The sequence below is a fragment of the Sminthopsis crassicaudata genome, chromosome 4, assembly GCF_048593235.1.
Source record: "Sminthopsis crassicaudata isolate SCR6 chromosome 4, ASM4859323v1, whole genome shotgun sequence".
Classification (NCBI taxonomy): domain Eukaryota; kingdom Metazoa; phylum Chordata; class Mammalia; order Dasyuromorphia; family Dasyuridae; genus Sminthopsis; species Sminthopsis crassicaudata.
The window spans coordinates 378,112,669-378,140,276 of record NC_133620.1 but is presented as its reverse complement, the minus strand read 5'-3'; the positions used below and the strand labels follow the sequence as shown (position 1 = coordinate 378,140,276).

At 35.0% G+C, this 27,608-nt stretch overlaps 1 protein-coding gene across 3 annotated transcripts in view; it reads left to right on the top strand.

Annotated features, from left to right (window-relative positions):
• The window catches only part of LOC141539477 (SLAM family member 9-like), a 58,656-nt gene that overhangs the window by 24,365 nt on the left and 6,683 nt on the right, over positions 1-27,608 (top strand). For 2 of the 3 annotated variants that reach the window (XM_074262328.1, XM_074262326.1), the window contains 4 exons: positions 312-364; positions 4,541-4,618; positions 14,191-14,246; positions 16,163-17,250. In XM_074262328.1, coding sequence (XP_074118429.1) covers positions 312-364; positions 4,541-4,618; positions 14,191-14,238 — 179 coding nt within the window. In that variant the 3' untranslated portion in view covers positions 14,239-14,246; positions 16,163-17,250. Of the gene's footprint in view, positions 1-311; positions 365-4,540; positions 4,619-14,190; positions 14,251-16,162; positions 17,251-27,608 lie in introns of those variants that run through there. The other variant, XM_074262327.1, reaches the window with a different exon arrangement.

The window sequence follows — 27,608 nt, the reverse complement described above, 5'->3', positions numbered from 1 at the left end:
TTACAGATAATATAATACATTTATATAGCTTCTAGAAGTGTATAAAGTAGTTTCCTCACAATAGATCTCTAAGATAAGTAGCACAAGTATAATTACTATCTATTTCACTTGTGGGGAAACTGAGGTATAGAGAAATTAAGTGACTTGGCCAGCATCACACAACAGTAAATATCAAAGCTGGGACTGAAATCCATTCTGGACTCCGAATGGACTCAATGTTCTTTGGGCAGGAAATCATCCAGACTACATAGGACATTTGGGATGAGGTCAGGAAGTCTGTGTGTTGCTGATCCTACCCTTTGTGTCTGCAGAGGCTGTCACTGTGGGGACCACAATATATGCACAAGTTAATCATCCAAATAGGGTAAGTCCTTGTTGTTCCCAAATGACACCTCTTGTTGTTCAGTCATTTCAATCATGTCTAACACTTCATGACCCTATTTGGGATTTTCTTGTCAAGGACATTGGAGTGATTTGCCATTTCATTTTACAAATGGGAAAACTGAAGCAGAGAGGATTAAAATACTTGCCCAGCATCACACAGATAGTAAGTGTCCAAGGTCACAGTTGAACTTGGATCCTACTAACACCAAGACTGTTGCTCTATCCACTGCCTCACCTAGCTGAACCACCTCTGACCAAAACCATATTATTAATCCAGTTAACTAGTAATGGAAATAAAGCCTTATCCAAGGGTTCCTGGACCATGTGCATTAAACTGCAAAGTCATGTAAGACCATTGCAGTCTATCCTGACTCTTCCTCAAATGTCCCATAGTTTCTCATTTGTACCACATGATTATACATATAATCATATGTTTCTATCTGGGATTTCCCTGAGTGCTGTATAAACACTTGTTTCTTTTTCCAACTGCATTGAGGGCAGAGAGACCATCTTCTCCTTCAAGTCCATACCCTGTGACTTACTAGCTATGTGATTGTAGCAAGTATGATAAGCTTGAACCAGAAGTTCCTTCAGAGATCAAGTATCTAGAATTCCAGGAACTTTCCTGGAAAATGAAAAGCAAATATTGCCTCTAGCTTAAAAGACCTGAGGCGCCTGTGAAATGCTTGTAGTACACATTTAATAAATGTATGATGAATGGATGAATGAATATAATCTGCCTAATTAAAACCAGCTCCCAAAATCATTTAAAAATAGATTTGTACTGATATGTTTTTAATTTACATTGCCTAGATTGTCTCTTGCATACTTTTCTCCCCTCTATGAGATATTCCTTGTAGCAAATTATTTATTTTAAATAAAAGGAAAAGAAAACATTTTTTACAATCCACTCAATACATTGAAAAAACATCAACACATGCAATATTTCATAACCAGACACCCTCACACACATATACTCGTATATGAAGTGAAAAATGGAAGAAAATGTCTTCTCAAGTCTCTTTTTTTTTGAAGTTCATCTTGTTTTTTGTTTTTGTTTTTTATTTTTTTATTAATTTTATAATTATAACTTTTTTTTGACAGTACATATGCATAGGTAATTTTTTTTACAACATTATCCCTTCTGTTATGAATTTTTTCCCTCCTTCCCTCCACCCCCTCCCCTAGATGGCAGGCATTCCCATACATATTAAATATCTTATAGTATATCCGAGGTACAATATATATGTGCAGAACCGAATTTTGTTGTTGTTGTTGCAAAGGAAGAATTGTATTCAGAAGGTAAAAATAATCTGGGAAGAAAAACAAAAAAAATGCTAACAGTTTACACTCATTTCCCAGTGTTCCTTTTCTGGGTGTAGCTGATTCTGTCCATCATTGATCAATTGGAAGTGGATTAGCTCTTCTCTATGTTGAAGATATCTACTTCCATCAGCATACATCCTCATACAGTATCGTTGTTGAAGTGTATAATGATCTCCTAGTTCTGCTCGTTTCACTCAGCATTAGTTGATGTTTCTCCAAGACTCTCTGTATTCATCCTGTTGGTCATTTCTTACAGAACAATAATATGCCATAACATTCATATACCATAATTTATCCAACCGTTCTCCAATTGATGGGCATCTGTTCATTTTCCAGTTTCTAGCCACTACAAAAAGGGCTGCCACAAACATTTTGGCACATACAGGTCCCTTTCTCTTCTTTAGTATTTCTTTGGGCTATAAGCCCAGTACTAGCACTGCTGGATCAAAGGGTATGCACAGTTTGATAACTTTTTGGGCATAATTCCAGATTGCTCTCCAGAATGGTTGGATTCTTTCACAACTCCACCAACAATGCATCAGTGTCCCAGTTTTCCCACATCCCCTCCAACATTCATCATTATTTGTTCCTGTCATCTTAGCCAATCTGACAGGTGTGTAGTGGTATCTCAGAGTTGTTGTTTTTGTTTTTTAATAATTTGGTGGCATTTTTTTCTTTACTTTCTTTATTTATTTTGCTGCGGCTATTGGGGTTAAGTGACTTGCCTATGGTCACACAACTAGGAAGTGCTATATGTCTGAGATCAGATTTGAACTCAGGTCCTCCTGACTTCAGGGCTAGTGCTCTATCTACTACTCCATCTAGCTGCCCCTGAAGCATTCTTTTTTAATTGTTTTATGGTTCAACAAGCACTTATTTACCAATTACTGTGTTCCAGGGCAGCTAGACATCACTGTGGCAGAGCTCTAGATTCAGAATCAGGAAGATTCATCGTCATGAGTTGAAATCTAGCCTCAGAAACTTACTAGTTTTGTGGGCACTTAATGTTATTTGCCTCAATTCCTCATCTATAAAATGAGCTGGAGAAAGAAATGGCAAAACAATCCAGTATCTTTGCCAAGAAAAACGCAAACAGGGTTAAAAGAGTCAGATGCAATTGGAAAACAACATGTGCTGTTATGCCACAGTGTCCTTGAACTGTTCTACCTCAGTTTCCCTGTACTAGTTTCCCCAATAGTCCTGTTTCCCTGTTCTACCTCAGTTTCCTTAACTGTCTGCCACAATCCCCTTAATCCCCTTAGTTGTAAAACCCTCCTCTAGTTCATTAAGATTAAGGACCATTTGCTATAAGGTTATAAATTATCAATGTGAGGCTCAAGATGAGGGGGAGATCAGACTTCCTAGCTCCTAACTCCTGCCCTCAAGAATTTATGGCACTACCCCTCTAAATATTCCAAAAGATAAGACTATGCCAAATACCTCATTGACATATTTACTTCTGTTTATTCAGACATCCTGACTGGCTTCTAGTAAGAATTTATAGCCTCTCTCCATTCTGACAGAACCAAGTGGTTCAGTAAACTTCCCGCTCTTTTCTTTCTTTGTTTCAAACGCATATAAAAGACTTGGGATCCTCACATTTGTCACTAGGTACTTTGAGACGAGAGTCCTGTCCAGTCAATTACATTCTTCAATTAATAAAATATTAAAAAACTCTCTAATATCTATCTTGCCTCAGTTTCTCCAGCATTACAGTGCCAGAAACAGCCCTCAAGAAACTGATATTCTAATGGAGGGTACAACAAATAAATAAATAGGCATATACAAACCATATATTGAATAGGTGGGAGATATCCTGAGGGGAGAATATGAAGACTTAGGAAAAGCATCCCTTTCCATAATGACTTTAGGCATTATATTACTCAACTGTGATATTTCTTCCCAATTAAGGAACTTAAATGATGTTCATCAAGGAGTTATTATTTCTTTAGTGTATAAATTCCTTCCACCTAGCCTCCTTTAATTTAATATGTCTTAAAGACATGCCCAAGGCCCAGAAAGATCTCCAAATAAGAGGTGTTTAAGTTCAGTAGTATCAAATACTATGGCTACTGCAGATGCCTCTCTAAAATGATATTTATTTTAAACAGATTTCACCTGGATAGAAATGTTAATGAATGGAATAAATGAGAATTCACCATTTTTTAAGGCAACTTGGTCTTAACCAGTAAGTTAGCCTAGGGCAAAGGAAGTAATACAATACACCAGTTATATACATTAAGAGCTTACTAGGTGTAGAAACTGAAGAAGTAAAATCCAATCCAGACCAATAATATTAAGGCCCTACTATGCCTAAGGTTAAAGACAAAATGGAAAAATAGCTCTTGTCTTCAAGGAGCTTACATCTTATAGAGAGAATATACCATGTAAACAAAGGATTGTTATATAAATCTTCATTTGAGGATTTGGATTAAAAACCCTCACAAGTAGGCTCCTGGATCATAGGAAATGAGGAATAAAGAAGATTAAGAAATCTAATGAACCTTCTACTACATCCATGCTGCCTTTCTTCCTCCCAGCACATATACTTGTTCTCTACTATTCATCATTTTACTGACCCATCATGGCCTGTGTATTAGAGACATTTATTTCTTTTCCCATTCCTGATCCTCCAAGAGCTTACAATATTTAAAACTTCAGAAATTTTGGGCTCCATTAAGTCATATAGTTCACCATCTGGAACATGATACTTCCCACTGACTATTCTCTACTTTGGTCAAACCATCAACCCTAAGGTTTTGAATCTGTATGCCATTGTCATCTTATGACTAAACAAGCATTTTTTTTTTTTTTTTTTTTTTTTTTACAGAACAAGACTGAAAGTCCTAACATTCCAGACAAAAAGGATTCTGTCACAATTTACTCTACCATTCAGTCTCCTAAAGAGGTATATATTAAACTGTCTTATTCTCTGAGTTCTATCATTCTCATATAATTTGGATGAGGGTCAGGTAAAGAAACTTTACAAACCATGACTGGAAATGACTATTGGTCAACAATATTCTTCTATCAGCCAAATGAATTCTGAATATAAAAAATGGTGGGGAAGAAGTAGAAGAGAGTCAATTCACATTGTAGTTGACCTAAAAGATATAACAGGGGATTCTAAATTGTCATTGTTTTTATGGGAGAAGAGTTTCTCATTTTGTGCTTTGAAAAACCAGGAAATGGAGGAGGGTTGGAGATGATTGTGCATTTTGCACTGAAATGAAAGCTATTTCAAAGAATAAGTCACTTGTTTCAAGAGAGAGAAGACTCTTCTAAATTTCTATCCATAATTCATTGCATCTACTCATCATTAATTTTTGAAATCAAAGGTCTTCAAGGGAAAGTTTTGAGTACAAGTGGAAAGCAAGTCAAATTGAGCTTTGGTGTTATGAATTCTCACTTCCGGTTGTTTTCTTATAACTTCATTGCTCCATCCTTGACCTAAAGTCTCTTGTACAAACTATATAGCCATGAACAAATAAATTACTTAATCTCTTGGAGCTTTGATTTTCTCATATGAAAACTAGGTATAATAATATCTGCTTCACAAGATAAAGATCAAACACTATATAAATGTCAGTTGTTTCTTTATAGTTATTATCATCATTCCTATTATTATTATCACTAGTATCATGTGTCTCATTCCCAGAAGGCTTTTCTCTATCACAATTCCCAAAAGGATTTAGGCTTTTTAGTAGTATATATCTTTTGGTAGAGGAGACTCAGAATTTTAATACATCAAATAATAGAATGTCAGGTCCATGAGACATATCAAAAAAAGATTTGGAGAATTCCTCAAATCAGATCACTAAAGATGGTTACCTACTAATTATATTTAGTCCTATCCCTTCTTACAATAATAGTTTACATTTATATAGCACTTTATAATAATAAAATTACTACTACAATGCTCCATCATGGCATGAAGGTGATTCTTGGGTCTTTATGGCTACAACACTGGAACAAGTACTATCCAAAGGATTATAAACTGCTTAGAAGAATCAGACTTAACCTGCCATCTGGGGGAAGGGGTGGGGGGAAAGAGGGGGAAAATTGAAACAAAAGGTTTTGCAATTGTCAATGCTGGAAAATCACCTATGCATAAAATTTTTTTTGTAAAAATTAATTAATTAATTAATTAATTAAAAACAAGAAACAAACAAACAAAAAAGAAGAATCAGCCTTATAGACTATAAATATCTTCTTCAAGAGAAGAGATAGAAGGAGCCAGACATGCAAACACAATACAAATATTATAAAAGAAATGAAATCAACTATATCTTGAAAGACAAGAAGAGACTGGTTACCAATGTGGAAGTTATTTCTGTATTGGGTGTCTACCTACAATCAGAACATGAATTTGCAATGCAAATATCAGAATTACTGCTAAATTAGAAGAAAGGATAGAGATGAGAAGATAGAGAAGAGTAATTAGAACAGGTCCAAGCTATTGTGCTAAAAAAAAAAAAAAAAATGGGAAAAGGATAAAGAAACAAATATAAGCAAATTTTATCACTATTTCCCACATACTTTTAGCGCTAGAAGAAACCTAAGAAGCCATAGATACTTCCAACTCTTCATTTTACAAATGTGGAAATTGAGGTTCAGAAATATTAGGAAGGATTTGAACCCAGGGCTTCCAATTCCAAAACAAATTGTTCATTTGTTTTTTTTTGTTGTTGTTGTTGTTTTTTCCTCCCACTGTATTTTCCTAACTCTCAAAGTCTTACTATGCCAATTATGTGCCAGGTATGGACTTCTTCCATTTGCTAAAAAGAAGAAAAGAACCTTGTGCTATAATTTTCTTTAATGACAAATTTCTCCTGAAATGTACCTTGCCTTGTGTCCTTCTACTATTAACACACATGTGTGTATATAGACCTACATATTTGTATGTATATACATACACATAGGCATGTGTGTATCATGAATTTTTTATGGCCTCACTTTCCCAAAGCAAGGCTGACTACATGACCCCCTCCACTATGGTTCTAGTGGTTCCCTTGAGAGATTGAGAGATCTTTTTCTGATGCCATTGGTTTGAGTCCCCATTCTAGTTGTGTTCCCCCATACTTCTTAGTGACTGGTTCCCTGGTTCCATTTAACCAAATAACATAAATTAGCTTTTATAACACACCATTTTCCTCAAGTTGGAGGCAAGAAGAGAAGTACAAAAATTCTTCCCAAACATCTGCAGAGGGACACGTGTGCCTCTGTCACCTTGGTCTCTGGAAAGAATATGCTCAGACAGTGAAGTTTTGCATAGTTTTAGTCCCACTAGGTGTATATTACCATCATTGCTGGCCTGCTGCAGAGACGATTTTCACTGGATAAGATGGTCTCTGAGACCTCTTCCAACATTTAGATTTGTGATCTGTAATACTGAGAACTAGATGATTTGGAATCAGAGCATATTTTTTATATGAATTCATTTGCAGAAAAATTCTGAAAAGAATGGTGAAGCTTTTAAAGAGTATCATTTCATAAAATAACAAAGAATAATGGTAGAAAAATCAAATCCTTAGGAATTTTGGCATTGGATTCATCTAGTCATATCATCCCAAAACAACTTAAAAAAATTTCAACTAAGGCCTTCAAAAATGTGAAAAATAGAATGCATCTATCAGGCTTTCTAGAACAAATTGTTTTCATCGTTAATGATGACATATAAATAATATTGTGCCACAGAAAATCACTTAGCTTTCTTAATGAGATCCACAAGTAGTCAAAAAAGTTTGATTTTGTAATTCACATAGTTAAAAGCAAATGAATGAAGAATGACTATTATCCAGGCTCATATGCAATTTAATTGGCCTGATTAGTAAATATACAAGTATTCGTATGTACACACATGTAGACTAAACAGATCAATTAAACTGCATATTAAATTGTATTTTACATAATATATTATATATATATATGTGTGTATATATATACATATATATGTGCATATATATATGTATATACACATAAAGCAATATTCAGAATTAAATAAGAGGAATTGAATTTGGGAAATTGTGCAAAGCTTTCAACAAGTTGTTTCCTGATGCAAAAACCTACATTTTTCTGATCAGTATTCTTACAGTAATGTTAAATAATTGCTAATGAAGTATAAGAGAGTTGTCTTTGAAAGTCCCAGAACTAATCACAGGAAAAGTGATCAACTATAAATTTTAAGTTAACAGTAAAAAATTTAGCTAGGTATCAAGCAATTTTTTATGAGATATTAATTGGTCCCTTTAATGAATCAAAAAAGAAGCAATACATTAGGTTGAAAAAAATAGGGAGCATCCACAAAATGGAATGAACAAAACATGATATATAAATGTAGTGTAATATTATCCATCAATAAGAAATGGTGAAAAACTTAGAAGACTTGTGTGAAATGACAAAGAATGAAGGAAGCAGAATCAGGAGAACAAATTATGTGGCAAAAACATTGTAAATAAAAACAATTCTGTCAGTGCAAATGATTTGTTATGATTAAAAAGAATTGAAGATTTAGAAGGTTAGCCACATCCTGAGAGAAAACTGATAGACCTACAGTATAGAATCAGATATACATTTTTGCTGTGGCTAATGTGTGCATTTGTTTTATGTGACGATATGCTTCTTAGTTACAAGGATTGTGTTTTTCCCTTTATATTTGGTAAGTGGCACAGACTTAAGGGAAAGAGGGGAGCTAGTCATAGTGTTAACATACAAAAGAAAAAAGAAATGAAATAAAATTGTCATCGAAACAGTTTTAAAAACACAAAATGGAATAGAACTTCAGAGGGAACCAAAGATGAGCAGGAAGGACATTAAAAGGCAAAATGTCGAATTTAGCATAGAGAGGGAGGGAGGGAGAGAAAGAGAAAGAGAAGGGGAGGAAGGGAAAGAGAGGAAGGGAGGGAGAAAGGAAGGGAAAGAAGGAATAAGAGAGAAAAAAAAGGAGAGGGGGAGGAAGGGAGAGAGAAAAAGTGAGAAAGGGGGAGGGAAAGAAAGAGAAAGGAGAGAGAAGGGGGATTTATTAAGTATTATATGTGCATTGTGGCAAATGATGGGGTTACAATAACAAGAAAACAAGATGGCCCCTACTCTCAAGGAATTTGTGTTTCAAAAAGAGAAGACAAAATATTAAGAGACTCTGGAAAACTGAAGGTATAGAGAATAGGAAAGGGAAGGAGGGAGAGTACCCACACTAAGGCAAGGCTGCTGGCAGGGAGGTGGAGTGGAACATAACAGTAAAGTAGAAATAAAGTGAACTGAGTGGCTGGGAATCGTCAAGAAATGGTGTTCTAATGTAAAAATCCTTTGGTATTACTTCCCAAAATTGAAAAGGAACAAATATTTATACAGGGAAATGAACCTAGTCAATGAGTCAGTAGAAGTAGGGTCCAGGACAAAAAAGACTGGTTAAATAACCTTATTCATTCATGCACATTAAACACCACAATCTCCAAAGAATCAAACTGGCAAGGGATGGAAGTCAACTGACAGTCTATATTGGACATAAATAACAATGACTAGTTAATAATTTGCTTTTGTTGTTCAGTCATTTCAATCATGTATGACTCTTTGTGACCCCATTTGAGCGATTTTTTTTTTGCAAACATACTGAATTGCAGATGAGGAAACTGAGGCAAATAGGGTTAAGTGACTTCTCCAGGTTCACATAGCTTCATTAAGTGTCTGATGCCTAATTTGACTTGGGTCTTCTTGACTTCAGGCCCAGCACTCTAGTCATTCTATCGCCTAACTGACCTTAGCCAATAATAGCTAACATTTATATAAAATTTAAAGGTTTGTGAAGCACTTTACTAATATTATCTTAATTTATCTTACCAACAATAAGGAGGTAGTTGCTATTATTATCCCCATTTTATATATGAGGAAACTGAGGCTGAAAGAACCTAAGTAACTCAGCCAGGATCACCAGCTCATGTATGATTGGATTTGAACTCAAGTGTTTTCTAATTCTGAATCCAGTGTCCTATCCACAAAACAACCTAGCAGCTGCAGAATAGTACCAACAATGATTAATGCAAGAATTTGGGTAACAGCTATAACCTAGAAAACAAATGATGAGAAAAGGAAGTATACTGGTCATAATAGCAAGAGCAAGAACTATCTTAAAGATACCTAGTAGCCATGAAGTATTTCAAGACCCAGAGAAAGACCTCCAGAACACTGAATGTATTTTTTATACAGAAAATTTATAGCAGAGTATGAAATAGAATGTGATATGGATCACTTATATTTTGTACCTTTAGAGGAAGGACCCACGATGATGAGATCATGGTGGCATTTCAGTATCTATTTTTCCTTTTTTAGAATTTATTTTATTTCCAATTCATAGAATAAAACAAGCATTTCCAAAACATAGTATAATAAAAGAGATGACTGTATATTAAACTGCAAATTCATTTTTTTACAACTTGCTATTCTTTTTTTTCTTTTTGCTTCTCTTTCCTTTCCCCACCTTAGAGATGGGTGTCATTAGACACAAATAGGCAAATATACAAATATATACACACACACACACACACACACACATATATATATATATATATATATATACATACATATACACAAATATAAATATGCAAAATTATTCTATACATACTTTTGTTTATAATTTTTCCCCTCTGGATGCAGATATTGTCTTTCTTCATTTCTTTATTTTTCATTTGTATATTCACAATAGTTTAAAATTATGTCATCATTCATAGTCATTCTTAATCTAAATCTAAAACAATATTGCTGATACTGAATACAATGTTCTCTTAGTTCTTCTCCCTTTGCTCTTCATCATTTCATGTCATGTCTTTCTAAGATCATTGAGCTCATCGTTTCTTATAGCACAAAAGTATTCCATCACAACCATACAACACAACTTGTTCAGCCATTTTGCAATGGTTTAGGATCTCTGAAATTTCCACCACAAATTTCCACCATAAAGAGAACTGTTATAAACATCCCAATCATATTCAAAGTTATTATTTGTGAATTTTCCTCTGTCCTATTTTTACTGTTTTCTTTTTCAACCTTTATTTTTACCATATCCCCATTACTTTATCTTCTCCCACACTCATACTATCACACTTCATCCATCTATCCGAATCTCCCCATTTCTTCCTTTTTCCTCCCAAGTCAATCCACACACCCCTTCATAAGTCCCTTCATCCTCTCCCCCCAATCTCCCAAGCCCCAGTCCACAGACCTCTCCCTTTCACCCAGTTTTCTCACCTTTCTACAAGTTCAGAAAACTTCTAAACCATTCTAGATGTACATAATGTTTCTTCTTCAACCTGGATGAAAGTAAAATTTCAACATTATCAGCCCTCTACCCACACCTGCTTCCTCTGTATTAGTTCTTCCTTTCATACTCCATTTTTATAATATAAGTTCTCCCTTTTACCTCTTCCTATGCAATTTTGTTTTTTTAGAATCATCATAATTCATATATATATTATATATATTTATTATATATATAACATCTTCTGGATGTTTTATATCAAATTTTCCATTAAGTTCTGGTAATTTTTGTTACAAGTATCTAAAAATCTTTCAGTTCATCAAATATTCAATATTTTTTGTTCAGGATTATATTCAACTTTGCTGGATGAGTTACTTTTGGATGCAAATTCAGCTCTTTTGCTCCTTGAAATATAATGTTCCAAGACCTACAGTCTTTTAGAGTAAAAGTTGCCATCTCTTATGGAACCTTGACTGTATTCTCTCAGTATTGTTACTTGCAATATTTTTTTTAACTTGAAAGTTTTGAAACTTGGCTATAACATTCCTGTAAATTTTATTTCTGGGATTTCTTTCAGGGGATGAAGGGCAGATTATTTTTTTCTATTTCTATTTCTATTTCTACTTTACCTTCTTGTTCTAGAACTTTAAAGCAGTTTTCCTTAATAATTTATCATAATGTTATGTCCAGAATCTTTTTTGATCATGACTTTTAGGTAGTCTGATAATTTTTATATTGTCTCTCCTTTATCTGTTCTCCAGATCGGTTATTTTTCTAATGAGATTTTTCATATTCTCTTCTAATTTTTTTCTAGTTTTATTATTTCGTGGTATCTTATTTGATTACTCCCAAAGCTAGTTTTCAGGAATTGTTTTCTTCCTTAAGATTTTGAATCTCTTTAACCAACTAGTTAACTTTTTTTTCATAATTTTCTTGGATTGCTTTTATCTTTCCCCTTTTCCTTGATTTCTCTCTTTTTTAAAATTTTTTGAATTTCTTCACAAATTCTTCTAAGAATTCTTTTTGGAATCATGACCATTTGATGATACTCTTTGGGATAGGAATGGCTTTTTTTTTTTTTTAAACCTCAATATCTTCCTCTGAATATTAACCCAGATCTTTTACACCAAAGTAACTATCTATGGTCAGTCTCTATTTCCTTTGCTTACTCATTTTTATTTTTATTTTATTTTATTTTAGCAGGTTATTATTATTATTTAATAGCTTATGGTGTTATAACTCAGGTTTTAAACTCGAGTTGTGCCTAATGTTTCACTAGACCTCAGGTTCTTCTTGCTGTTATCTTATCTTCTGAATTCTGTCCCTGGTGCTGCTCCTCCTGGCCCACAGCCACTGCTGAAGATCACTTCTGGTCAGCACAGCTAGGGTTGGCTTCCAAAAACAGCAAGGAATCCTTCAATCTCCCCCTATTCAGCAGTGTGCTGTTCCTTATTTGAAAGTTTGGGAGATAAAAATTCCTGAGGCTTTGAGGTAATTTCTTTTTTGGGGGGAGGGGTCCATTTCATATTTTTAAAATAGTATTTTATTTTTCCAAATACATGTAAAGACAGTTCTTTAAGGTAATTTCTTGATGCTGTGAGTAAGATGAACAGTTGAAGTGAAATTTCTTGAGGCCTAGTCTGCTTTCTGACTGAGCTGCTCTCAAAACATGCTGCTTATTACTTCAGAATGGGCCTGGAGCTATCTACATTTTACTCATGCCAAATCTCCGCCCCTGGAAGTCTGCCTTTTCTGAGGTCCTCTCAAGTTATCTTAGGAGGACAATTATTTTACTTCTTTATTTTTTGCTTTATTTTTCATTCCATGAAGATATTCTGTCTGTTTGTGGAGGAAATCTGGAGAATCTGGAAATTTCTGACCTATTTTGCCATCACCCCAAAATCCTATTACCAAAGAATAATCTAGTAATAGTTATAAAATGTTCCAAATCTATTACCCCATTTAATCTTCATAACACTCCTATGAATCCAATAGTATAAAAAAATTTTATCTCCATTTTATGGATAAGAAAACTGACACTCAGGTTAAATGATTGCCTGAAGTCATACAGATTAAGTAACTGAGTCTAAATTAGAATTCAAGTTTTTTTTTACTCAAAGTTCAATGCTTTTCCATTTTACTGTCTTGTTTGTAATGCCTATTGTGAAGAATACCACTTGCCTACAGGTTTCCTCTTCTAGGTTTTCTAATGTAGACTAAATATACTATATAGGAACCCTGTTTATATCATCCTGTGATGAGAGCTTTTTATTAAAGCAAGGAAATATTAAATCTGCTCTGTGTGAGCTTATGTAAACTATGTTCACCTCAGGCCATCACATGGGTCAGTGTGGAAATAGAAGGTAAAGAAACTATATGTGCTACAACTTCACCATTCATATAGCAGAGAGGGATGGAAAGTTTTATTTAAAAGAAAAACAGTCAAAAAACAAAATAAAAAGAACTTTTTCTTTCCTACCCTCGGTGTAATCTAGAGAATTTGTTGGAAAAAATAGACTTTTCTTTTAATTTCCATTTTATTATATGGCCTGAATAAATCATTGATGACAGTCTGTGACATTGAAGGAGAGTGCATTTGTCAGTGCACTGAGATCTTAAGCCCACAGCTCCTTAACCTGAGATTCATCTTCTTGAAATAATAAATACCAATGAATTCATAGAACTAAAAAAGCAAGTTAGGAAGTAACCAAAATTGTTGTCAACTAAATATCTTTTCTTTCTGGCAAAGCAATTGGGGTTAAGTGACTTGCCCAGAATTACCCCGCTAGGAAGTATTGTATAAGGCTGACCTTGATTTCAACTTTTCCAGATTGCATGGCTGATGCTTTATCCACTGCATCATCTAACTGCCCCATTTCTCAATAAAATTGAAATGAGTGTCCAGAAGTGAAGAGATTCATTAACTTCACCAGAGCATACTGGAGATATTGATGAATAACTTAAATCAACAGAGATTCCTGAATTTCCAATCTACTTTCCATCAGATTTCTATCTTTCTTCTCCTTCTGTAACTACATAACCAACTAATCTCATTTTCCAATCATACATTTATTGGTTGATAACTTTTTCTTTCTCAGCTATACATTCCACTTGCCCATGCCATCTGTCTTTGATCTATATTTTTCTTGCTATGAAGGACCAAGTGGAATCAGAGTTATGTTGGTTTTGTTCTCTATTAATATTCCATGTCTCCCTTTTCCTTCCAACAGAGAGAAGCCAGACTTCCTGAAACATCTGCTTATGACAAATCCATCTAAGTAACCAGGCAAGTATATCACTTCATTTCTCCAGACCTCAATTTTCTCATCTATAAAATGGGGGGGGGATGGATTGGATAATCTGTGGTTCCTTCCAGTGCTTAATCTTAATATGCTATGATATCTGTTTCCCTCTGCCTTTCCACTCCAGCAACAAAGGGATGGCAGACTTTCTCATGGGAAGGGTAACCCTCCATATGACAGGAAACCCAAAAACTTTTCTTGTCAAGTCAAAACACACTCTGGAATCTGGGATTATTCTCACTAACTCTTCAGAAATCAACTATGACATCTAGGTTCTACTGCCAAAAGAATGTCTTCACGCCCAGAAGCTAAACCAAGTAACATCTCCTCAATGCAAGAACAAGATATATTTCAGAAACATGACCTGTTGAATTTTTTCTTTGTTAACTTAATGATGAAGGGCATGAGATATACAATTCAGAAGAGTTGAAAGCTGCTCCCCTATTGCAACATTTATGTAAGCAGTGGACCCAGAAATCATTCTTCCATGGAAATTTCAGGCTTTCAAGGATTTTGGTATTCCATTCCCTTTATCCTCACCATGCACTCTCACTTAGATGCCTTCCCATATCTCACTCCTATCCCTTCAGTGAGAAAAGTGAGAGGATTGGTCTCCTCACTGAACAGTGACAATTCTGAGTCATCAATGGATTGCCTTTCTTCTAATCATTGAAATTCACTGTCCTCTTCCAATTGCTTCAGTTCACTAGGCTTTCTAGGACCCATTTCTTCATTGCTTAGTGACTATAGAACCTGACATGCATTCTTCTTCTTCCCTTCATACCAAGGCACCCTTTTCAGAGATTTTGATACTCTATCAGTGATTTTGAATATCCTAGTCTCAAGTTCTCTCAGCCTTTATAATTGTAAAGACTTCTTCCTCTTCACATCAGTCATGCATTCCTCCTTTGTGTTATTAGACTTCAAGTTTGCAATAGGAAAGGCAACTGAACTTAAAAGTCAGAAAAGACTTGAATTCACCACATACCTCTGACACTTACTACTTCTGCAATCATGGACAAGTCTCTTCGTACCTCTGTTTCCTTGTTTGTAAAATGGAGGATAAGAATAAATATAGTTCTATGCAACAGGGTTGTGGGAGGATAAAATGAAATAACTTGTATGGATTGTAATAACCATTGGAAAACTCATGATCTACTAGACTGGGGCCTTTAATCCTAGCTAAAGGATATGTATGATCAGAAGTTCCTGTGACCCGTTAGCTGTGGGCTATTCTTATATTCTTATAGGCTGGGCTACTGATCCAAGAAGAGCCACCCTTTCTGTAGACCATATGGAATGAGGAAAGACTAATTTTGATAGAGTTGTTGTGAGGTTAAAATATGACCATATTTTCAAAAACACTTGGCACAGTGCCTTGCATATAGTAGTGCTCTAGAAATGCTTATTCTCTTTCTCTTCCTTTCTGGGTTCTTTTGATAAAACCTTTTTGTCAGGACATAGTCAACATTGGTCTCATTTAGACTTCCAGAAAGGTGAAGGAATTCCTTTCCCTTTCTTTCTCTCATCCTACCCTAACAATAGCAACTGGATCTATGAAACAACAAGAGCCTATATGCATTTCCAGCTCCATGAGAACTTCAAGGTGGGAGTTTATCAGATCGAGGAATTTTTCTGATCAACCCTGCTGTTAATAGAAAACATTTTGCAAGCTATAAAGGGAAAGCCACAAAGGAATAGGATTTTCAGTTGGACATTAAATGGGGGTGGGGTTGGGACAAACCAAAAGGTGAGAGAAATGAGAAACAGAAGTAAGGTTGAGCATATATTGGGGACAAGAACATAAGAGTCTGACTAAAGTAGGATGTTCACAAAGGGAAACAGTGAGGAATTCAGTAGAAAAAGAAAGCTGATTTGGGGGCTTTATTTTTTTTTTCAGGGAGGCCAGCCTAACTGATGTAGCAGGGCACCACAAGGGAGAGACATAAAGCATATGTTCCAGGAAAATCAAACCACTACCACCATCACCACCTTCATACCATCTCATCTCAAATCCAATGGAAACAATTTAGCACTCTGAACCCAAGAGCCTTGGAAAGAGTACTGCCTCCAAACCATAGTGGTTTGGATATAGTATCAGCTTCCAGACCAGCATCTCTGACCAACTGCCACCAGTGGAAAGATAGACACAGGAGCCCTGGTAATGGAAATTCTCTCCAGGCTACTAGTCTTGCTTCTAGCCCAGCCATCAAAGTCACACTCCAGGGAAGCAACTTTTATGGAGAAGAGGTCAGACAGCCCTAAACTGCCATACAGGGCGAAGTGACCTATCCTGATTGAGACAGCAGTGTTTCTTGGGAGAGATAGAAGAGACAGCATGTGACAGGCAAATCAAACCACTATCAATAATTTGATTACCATCTCCCTTTAGACCTTTATGGAAACAACCCAGGAGCCCAAGTCTTGGCAATACCAAAGATTACAGCCCAGTACATTCAGTTATCATCCTGGGAAGCAGTCCCTGTGCAGATGCCACCCAGCGACTTGCTCTTACAGGAGCTGCAGTCAAAGCTACTGAAGATCCAGAAAATTCTGGACATCAAAGTTCACAGTTTTGTCAAATTGTTCAACATTAAAAAACGATATTATTACCTGCTTTGCCATTGCTTCCCTAAGTATGATAGAACCTTTCCATCTACTGAAATCTTTAATATATACTGTCTCCCCTACATAGAATATGATGTCTTAGAATTGATGAACTTTGAATACAGATTGAAGAAAACTTTGTTTTCTTTATGTTTATTGTTTTGTTTTCTTGTACAAAATGCTTAATATGGACATAGGTTTTGTGTCCATGTTCACATGGATCACATGGATATATGAAAACAATTTTTTTGACTTTTCAAGAAGAGAGGAAGGGAAGGGAAGAATTTGGAACTCAAAACTTTTAAATGATTATTAAAAAGGTTTTACATGTAATTGTGAAATATTTAATGAAATAAATAAAATATATTTTTTTAAAAAACACATGAGTTCCTTGAGAGCTTGCTTTGTACATCATAATGATTTAATAAATGCTTGTTTTTTTAATTCATTCATTATCTGGCAAACATTCCTCATTACATAAATGAGGAGAGGTTGGAGCCAAGATGAGAGAGAGTAGACAGGACTCAGAGCTCTTCCTGGCTTCCCTCATAATCAACACCAAGCTTTTGAATGGATTTTGGAGTGACAGAACTTGCAAATATTTGGAGTGAAATAATTTTCCAGCATAAGATATATTGAAAGAACTTCAGGAAAGGTTGTGCGAGGATAAAATGAAATAACTTGTATGGATTGTAATAACCATTGGAAAACTCATGATCTACTAGACTGGGGCCTTTAATCCTAGCTAAAGGATATGTATGATCAGAAGTTCCTGTGACCCTTTAGCTGTGGGCTATTCTTATATTCTTATAGGCTGGGCTATATTGGATATGGTCTCACTTGGATATTGGAGAACACAACTCAGCATAAGCATAGCATCAGAGAACCCAGGACAGAGAGACCTAGCACAAGAAATCTAGTGGGAAGATCTTAGCCAAAATATAGCAGCATTGGCTACTCTGTCTTGGTTCAGAAGGACAGTAGACCAACAGCTAGCTATGAGACTCCAATGAAACTACAGAAGGCAAATAATCAGCCCCTGAACCCTAGCATGATAAGCAGGACTTGGCCAGGCCCACCCCTTGTAGTAGGAAAACCTGCAGCACCACCAGCCTGAGGGCAGTCAGTGAGAAGTCCCTATTGTCTTGCTGAGGAAGCTCAGGACAATCCCCTTTGTGCCTTAGGAGCAATCTTTAAAAAAAAAAAAAAAAGGAGCAAAAAAGCAAAAAGAACTCTAATCATAGTGTTAAAAATAACACTTTTGTCATTGAAAATCAAATATCAAGGAAAACTTATTAAAGAAGAATCTTTTTTTTTAATTTAATTTTTATTTTATTTTATAATTATAACTTTTTTTTGACAGTCCATTTGCATGGGTAATTTTTTACAACATTATCCCTTGCACTTACTTCTATTCAGATTTTTTCCCTTCCTCCCCCAACCCCCTCCCCCAGATGGCAGGCAGTCCCATAAATGTTAAATATATTACAGTATATTCTAGATACAATATGTGTGTAGAACCGAATTTCTTGTTGCACAGGAAGAATTGGATTCAGAAGGTAAAAATAACAGTTTACACTCATTTCCCAGTGTTCCTTTTCTGGATGTAGCTGATTCTGTCCATCATTAATCAATTGGAATTGGATTAGCTCTTCTCTATGTTGAAGATATCCACTTCCATCAGCATACATCCTCGTACAGTATCATTGTTGAAGTGTATAATGATCTTCTGGTTCTGCTTGTTTCACTTAGCATTAGTTGATGTAAGTCTCTCCAAGCCTCTCTGTATTTCTCCTGTTGGTCATTTCTTACAGAACAATAATATTCCATAACATTCATATACCATAATTTACCCAACCATTCTCCAATTGATGGACATCCATTCATCTTCCAGCTTCTAGCCACTATAAAAAGGGCTGCCACAAACATTTTGGCACATACAGGTCCCTTTCCCTTCTTTAGTAGTTCCTTGGGATATAAGCCCAGTAGTAGTATGGCTGGGTCAAAGGGTATGCACACTTTGATAACTTTTTGGGCATAATTCCAGATTGCTCTCCAGAATGGTTGGATTCTTTCACAACTCCACCAACAATGCATCAGTGTCCCAGTTTTCCCACATCCCCTCCAACATTCATCCTTATTTGTTCCTGTCATCTTAGCCAATCTGACAGGTGTGTAATGATATCTCAGAGTTGCCTTGATTTGCATTTCTCTGATCAATAGTGATTTGGAACACTCTTTCATATGAGAGGAAATAGTTTTAATTTCATCCTCTGAAAATTGTCTGTTCATATCCTTTGACCATTTATCAATTGGAGAATGGCTTGATTTCTTATAAATTAAAGTCAATTCTCTGTATATTTTGGAGATGAGGCCTTTATCAGAACCTTTAACTGTAAAAATGTTTTCCCAATTTGTTACTTCCCTTCTAATCTTGTTTGCATTAGTTTTGTTTGTGCAGAAACTTTTTAATTTGATGTAATCAAAATTTTCTATTTTGTGATCAATCATGGTCTCTAGTTCTCCCTTGGACACAAACTCCTTCCTCCTCCACAAGTCTGAGAGGTAAACCATCCCATGTTCCTCCAATTTATTTATGATTTCGTTCTTTATGCCTAAATCTTGGACCCATTTTGATCTTATCTTAGTATGTGGTGTTAAATGTGGGTCCATGCCTAGTTTCTGCCATACTAATTTCCAGTTTTCCCAGCAGTTTTTGTCAAATAATGAATTCTTATCCCAAAATTTGGGACCTTTGGGTTTGTCAAACACTAGATTGCTATTTTTATTCACTATCTTGCCCTGTGAACCTAACCTATGCCACTGATCAACTAGTCTATTTCTTAGCCAATACCAAATGGTTTTGGTGACTGTTGCTTTATAATATAGTTCTAGATCAGGTACAGCTAGACCACCTTCACTTAATTTTTTTTTTCATTACTTCCCTTGATATTCTCGACCTTTTGTTGTTCCATATGAATTCTGTTGTTATTTTTCTAGGTTATTTAAATAGTTTCTTGGAAGTCTGATTGGTATAGCACTAAATAAATAGATTAGTTTAGGGAGTATTGTCATCTTAATTATATTCGCTCGGCCTATCCAAGAGCACTGAATGTCTTTCCAATTATTTAAATCTGACTTTATTTTTGTGGCAAGTGTTTTGTAATTTTGCTCATATAATTCCTGACTTTCCTTTGGTAGATATATTCCCAAATATTTTATACTATCTACCGTTATTTTGAATGAAATTTCTCTTTGTATTTCTTGCTGTTGGATTGTGTTGTTAATGTATAAAAATGCTGAGGATTTATGTGGATTAAAGAAGAATCTTAAAGAATCATCTTAACACTGAGAAGCTGGGCCCCACTCCTCTTTGGGAAGAGGAAGCACTGAGTACACAAATGGGGGAACATTTATACTTGCTTGTGTGGCACAGCTCCTTCCTTCAGAAAATGGATTGGTCCATTTTATCTGGATTACGGTCTTTCTGATTTATCCACTAAATGTTTCCCCTTAATATGTATAAAACATGTCTCTCCCCCATCATACATCCCATATTCAAAAATGGAGGAAAACTCCTCTGGGGTGTGTATTATTACATGGGGTAAATATTAAACAAATATTCAATTAGCCTATTAAGCAGGTGAAGTAGAGATTTGGTCAAGTCACGTCATTAACCCCAAGCAGTTTGGGCTGGATGAGCTATTAGATTGTGGTTTTCTTAAAACTACAAGATTCTTTCTGATTGGCTGAATCCACCTGTGCCTTCCTATCTCTCCTCCCCAATTTCTGGTTTGCTCAAGGCTTCTATTGATCACTTACTTGTCCTGTGAATCCTAATCTTCCTTAACTTCTCACTTTCTAAAAACTTCTTGATCAATGGTACCTACTATCCCAATCTCATACTATCTCAAAGCTTGCAACAGTGTGGAAACCCAACTTTTCAGCATTTCTCACAGTAATTACATGGAAACAAGGAAAAATGAACCCAAAGGACACTAAAGAAAAAATGCCTCCAGATGAAGTCTCAAAGGGGAATATGAACTGGTCTCCAACTCAAACTGCTTTCTTGAAGGAGTTCAAAAAGGAGCTTAAAAGAGAATTAGAAGGGGAAAAATGGGGAAAGGAAATGAGAGTTTTATAGAAGAATTTGAAAAAGGAAACAAAAATTGACTGAAGAAAACAACTTAAAAATTACTTTTGGTGAAATGGGGAAAAATTCTGAAGAAAACAACTTCTGAAAAAATAGATTTGATGAAATGGACAAAGAAAACAACTCCTTAAAAAAATTGGTGAAATGGAAAAAAAATCAACAAAACAATTCCTTTAAAAGTACAATTGGCCAAATGCAAAAAAGAGGAAATAAAACTAACTAAAGAAAATAATTCATTAAAAATTAAAATTGAACACATGGAAATGAATATGTCAATGAGACATCAAGAGTCGGTCAAACCCCCCCCAAAATGAAAAAAATAGAATAAAATGTAAAATACCTTATTGGAAAAACAACTGACTGGAAAATAGATTGAGGAGAAACAATCTAAGAATTATTGGACTACCTAAAAACCACGATGCGAAGGCTGGTTCAATATCAGGAAAATAAACATAAATGACTATATCTATAAGCAAACTAACAGAAATTATATGACTATATCAATAGATGCAGAAAAAGCATTTAACAAAATACAATACTCTTTCCTATTAAAAACACTAGACACTATAGGAATAAATTAAGTTTTCCTTAAAATAATAAACAATATTTATCCACTATATAAATGACTACCAGGTTTTTTGTCTTATCTTTCTTTTGAGCTCTAAGTATACATTCAACTGGCAACAGAATATCTTCATCTGAATGTCTCATTGGCACTCCAAATTCTACTCAAAATGGAGCTTATCATTTCCCCCCAAAACCCATTCTTCTCCCAGTTTTCACTGTTTCTGTCAATGATGCCACCATTCACTTTAACTCCCATGTGTGAAACTTGGTGCTGTCTTTGAACCTTAACTCTTCTAAACCTCTCATCTTCAAATCATTACTAGTTTATGTGGATTCTCACAATCATCTCTTTCTCTCTGTCCCTTCTACCATCACAATTATGCAGCATTTTATTACTTACTACCTTCCTAGACTTTTGCAATAGCTTACTAAAAGATCTTCCCATTGATATTCTTTTTTCCTTCATAACTTTTGTATGTGTCATGGACTTCTTCAGGGGTATAGCAAAATCTATGGAGCCATTCTCAGAATAATATTCTTAAATGAATACAATAAAATATATAGGATTATAATGAAAATCAATTTTATTGAAATATAATTATCATGGGGCAGCTAGATGACACAGTAGACAGAGCACTGGCTCTGGAGTCAGAAGGATCAAGTTCAAATTTAGTCTTAAATACTCAATACTTACTAGCTGTGTGATCCTGGACAAATCACTTAACCCCAATAGCTAGCCCAGGATCATAGCAAGCAGGTTTTGAACCCCTTGTAAAAAAAAAAAAAAAAAAAAAAAAAAAGAAATATGATAAGATTTTTAAAATAAATTCATAGACCCTAAATTGAGAAACCCTAACCTATCTGAAAAATCAGATAGCTGCAAAAGTAATATTCCTTATACAAAGTCACATTGTTCCTCTGATCAGAAATTGTCCCTGACTTCCTCTTACTTACCTAATAGAATTCAAAATTATTTGTTTTCATTTCCAAAATATATAGAGAATTGACTCCAATTTATAAGAAATCAAGCCATTCTGCAATTGACAAATGGTCAAAGGATATGAACAGACAATTTTCAGATAAAGAAATTGAAACTATTTCTAGCCATATGAAAAGATGCTCCAAGTCATTATTAATCAGAGAAATGCAAATTAAGACAACTCTGAGATACCACTGTACACCTCTCAGATAGGCTAGGATGACAAGAAAAGATAAGGCTGAATATTGCAGGGGATGTGGGAAAACTGGGACACTGAAACATTGTTGGTGAAATTGTGAATAAACCCAGCCCTTCTGGAGAGCAATTTGGAACTATGCTCAGAAAGTTATCAAACTGTGCATACCCTTTGATCCAACAGTGTTATATATCCCAAAGAGATCTTAAGGAAGGGAAAGAGACCTGCATGTGCAAAAATATTTGTGGCAGCCCTTTTTGTTGTGGCTAGAAACTGGAAATTGAATGGATGCCCATCAATTGGAGAATGGTTGGGCAAATTGTGGTATATGAATGTTATGGAATATTATTATTCTGTAAGAAATAACCAGCAAGATGACTTCAGAAAGGCATGGAGAGACTTATATGAACTGATGCTGAGTGAAATAAGCAGGACCAGGAGATCATTATATACTTCAACAATAATACTGTATGATGATCAATTCTGATGGATATGGTTCTCTTCAACAATGAGATGAACCAAATCAGTTCCATTTGTTCAATAATGAAGAGAACCAGCTACACCCTGTGAAAGAACTCTGGGAAATGAGTGTAAACCACAATATAGCATGTCCACTCCCTCTGTTTTTGTCCACTTGAATTTTTTATTTCCTTCTCAGGTTAATTTTACCTTATTTCTAAGTCCTATTTTTCTTGTACAGCAAAATAACTATATGTATATGTATACATATGTTATATTTAACACATTAACATATTTAACATGTATTGTTCTACCTGCCATCTAGGGGAGGGAGTGAAGGAGGGGGAAAGTTGGAACAGAAGATTTTGCAAGGATCAATGTTGAAAAATTACTCATGCATATATCTTGTAAATAAAAAGCTATAATAAACAAACAAACAAATAAATAAATAAATAAATTCTTTGCCTAACATTCTAGGCTCTCTAAAATTTGGAATCAACCTATCTTTTCAACATTGTTCCATATTACTCTCCTTCAAGTACTCTATGTTCTAGCCAAATTGAACTTTTTTTATCCCTTGCCTTCTCTCTCTGCTTTACCTGAACTATGCACTATGCTCTTCCATTTTTGGAACTTTTATACCTTCAATCATGCCATTCTTTATATCTGGAATTCCTTGCCTACTCTTTACTCTTTACCTGATGAATTATTATTTTTTTATTTTTTTAATAGTTTTTATTTACCAGATATTTGCATGTGTGATGTTACAACATTAACAATTGCCAAACCATTTGTTCCAATTTTTCCCCTCCTCCTCCCCTCCCCAGACGACAGGTTGACCAATACATGTTAAATATGTTAAGAGTATAAATTAAATATAATATATGTATACATGACCAAACAGTTGTTTTGCTGAACAAAAAGAATCAGACTTTGAAATAGTGTACATTTACCCTCTGAAGGAAATCCAAAATGCAGGCAGACAAAATTAGAGGGATTGGGAATTCTATGTAGTGGTTCATAGTCATCTCCCAGAGTTCTTTCACTGAGTGTAGCTGGTTCAGTTCATAACTGCTCTATTGGAACTGATTTGGTTCAACCTGATGAATTATTAACTATCTCTCATGGTCTAACTCAAATACCACTCCTTCCAGGATGCTTTCACTGATTCTTCTTATCCATAATGATCATCCCTTTCATATTTCATATGGAACATTATTCTTATCTTTCCAATGCACCTATCATATAAGGTATTATTGTTATCAGCTATTGTGTCTTGCTGCCTCTCCTCCATGAGACTGTGTTGTTATATAGCCTTCATTTTTTTATTTAATATTTTTCTTCAATTACATCTAAAACAATTTTTACATTTGTTTTTAAAACTTTGGAGTTCCAGATTCTTTCCTGTACCCCCTCTCCCCATTCCTATTAAGAAACTGCATGTGAAGTAATACCAAACATTTCCATAAAAGTCATGCTGTAAAAGAAAACATATCTCTCTTACTCAAACCAATTCCAATTGTTCAGTGATAAAGAGTGCCATCTTCATCCAAAGAGAGGACCATGGGAACTGAGTGTGGACCACAACATAGCATTCTCACTCTTTATATTGTTGTTTGCTTGTATTTTGTTTTCTCAGTTTTTTTTTCCTTCTTGATCTGATTTTTTTGTGGGTATAGCAAGATAACTGTATAAATATATATACATATATTGGATTTAACATATATTTTAACATATTTAACATGTATTGAACTACCTGCCATCTAGGAGAGGGGGTAGGGAGAAGGAGGGAATAATTTGGAACAGAAGGCTTTGCAAGGGTCAATGTTGAAAAATTACCCATGCATGTTTTGTAAATAAAAAGCTTTAATAAAATTTAAAAAAAGAAAACATATATCCCCCCCTAAAAAAAAACTGAAGAAAAATAAAGGGAGAGACTGAGAGAGGCAGGGTTAGGGGAAGAAGAGAAAAAATGTGTATACTTCGATCTGTATTCAGACATGATCAGTTCCTTTGCTGGGTATGGATAGGATCTTTCATCATAAGTCCCTCAGAGTAGTCTGTCCTTCATTTTTGAAAAGGACCAATGACATCTGATGTCATTACATGTAAATTGAGTTAAAGTGAGGTAGAGCTGCACAAAGTCAACAGCCTCACTCTCCTTTTTATAGTCATCAAAATCCAGTGGGAAGACTGTATAGTCAAGAAAATTAGCAGTGGCCTGGAATTCAATGGATGACCTTGACATCATTGATATCTGACCAAGCTCCAAGTGCTTCACAGAACTTGCTTCAAACGTCTTCATGGTCATTGGAACAGCTTGTTCTCATTTACCCATTCTGCTGGAGAGGAAGTCTTCATATATTTGGGGTAGATAACTCCCTAATTCACTAATGAGTTTGAAGTCTGTCAATGAAATTATGAACTCCATGATAATAAGGATTATGTCTTATCCAAATTTTGTATCTTTATAACTTAGTTATAGGAAGATGAATTTTAGGGAAATTCAGAGTCTGGAGCCCTCTAGGAAACCAATTAGTATTATTAATGCAAGTATGATATGATGAAGGTGATCTACATTTAAATGAAAGGAAATTTTAAGAAAATCAGGGGACTCAGTGATTTGGGACCAAGAACTAGGGAAATCATCAATGACTTAAAAGTTTCAAGCTAAGATGATTAGGAAATTAATGATGCTATTGGTGGAAATTGGGAAATGGTTAAGAGGAGGGGGTGGTTGTTGACAAAGATGATAAATTCTCTTTCAGACTTCTTAAAATCACAGCTGGAGTCAGATGGAAATAAATGTTCATCAATACAGGGAACCAAATTTAGAATGCAAGCTACTGCTTCTTTATCCAAAGTTCAAAATAATTAAAATAACTGAAACTAACCCTTTCAGAGAGCTAAACATTTTCTTCATTAAAATCCTTTATAAAATTTTAGAAATTAGAGTTGGAAGAGATCTTAGAGATCATTTATATGTACCCACTCCTTCCTTCCAAGGATTTTTAAAAATCATACTCCTCCCTACCTATCAGTCTATCACATGTCACAATATCACTTTTGAGGCCTACATCATTCTGATTTTCTTCTGATTGGTTTGTATCAATCTGTTATGATTTGATAAATCAAAAAACTAGGGTTGTCAAAAGTATATGTAAATTAGAATTGTAAATGTTATATGTCAGCCTAAGAAGTAAATGTAAGAGTTTTAGTAGAAAGGTTTTGTAACTATCCTTTCTTTAGCTCAACTAATTTTTTAAACTTGTTTCCTCATTCTTTATTGACTGAGGCTAATAATATATCTTACTTTAGGATGTCTAGGTGTGTACCAAGTTCCCCTCAATTATTGGAAATTCCCCCAGATTGGACAGTTGAGAAGGCAAAGAAAAACTAGTCAGAGTAGAGAAAAAAAAAAAAAAAGGCTAGGAAAGAAGGTCTTACTCCCTTCCCTAGTGCAGGATAATGGAAGGAATAAAATAAACTCTACTCACAAAAGGGACACTATGACTTATTAGAGAAAACTTGAAATGTAAAGGATGATCAGGGTGGAAAATAGCCCCTTAGAAAAGGAGGGAAGGAGAAGAAGCTCCTTGCTTCCTTTTGTGAGTCATTATTATCTCCCTCCCTCTGTTTTCCCCTCCATTCTCATAGTCATTCATTCCAGTTTTTAGTCTATGAGAAAGGAACATCTTGGCCAACCACCACCACTGCCTCATGTCACAATCTCCACTGCACAGAAGGCTAGGTGGTTTTCACTGGGGACTCTCAAATGCTTTGAAGCGAAAAGCACTAGTTGGGGGTAGGAATGGAAATACCTCCATATATGGTGCACATTTTCACTTCCCAGCAATGACCCATCTGCTCAAGCATTATTTATCTCTAACCTGTTGTTCAACATACAAACTAATTATGATCTCAATGCCAAAACTCACCCAGGATGCTCAAATTGGAAATTTCTTTTTTTCATTTGCTTACCCTCCTGTGAAGTTTAGGTATAACCAGTTTAAATTATCTTGCAGGAGAAAAAGGCAGGAAGAAAAGAAGAAAAAAAAATTCTGGTCTTGAGTGATTGCCTAAAGATATCTATATCAAAGCTATGAGCATCAATAGGCCCCAGATTAAAAGGTAGAGAGTCCTGTGAACTAGTATTTTCCAAGATCAACAAAACATACCATTCTCTTGAAAGGGAATTAAAAATAAAACTAGTACCAATAACAAACATTTATTGTGCCAAGTGCTAGGGATTCAAAGTATAATTTGGGTTTCTTTGTTTTTAGTGTCACAGTTATAAGGTTTACAATCCATAGTACCAAAAAAAAAAAAAAAAAAAAAACCACCCAGAAAATTGTTTACCATATTTCAGAAACTGAAACTAACTA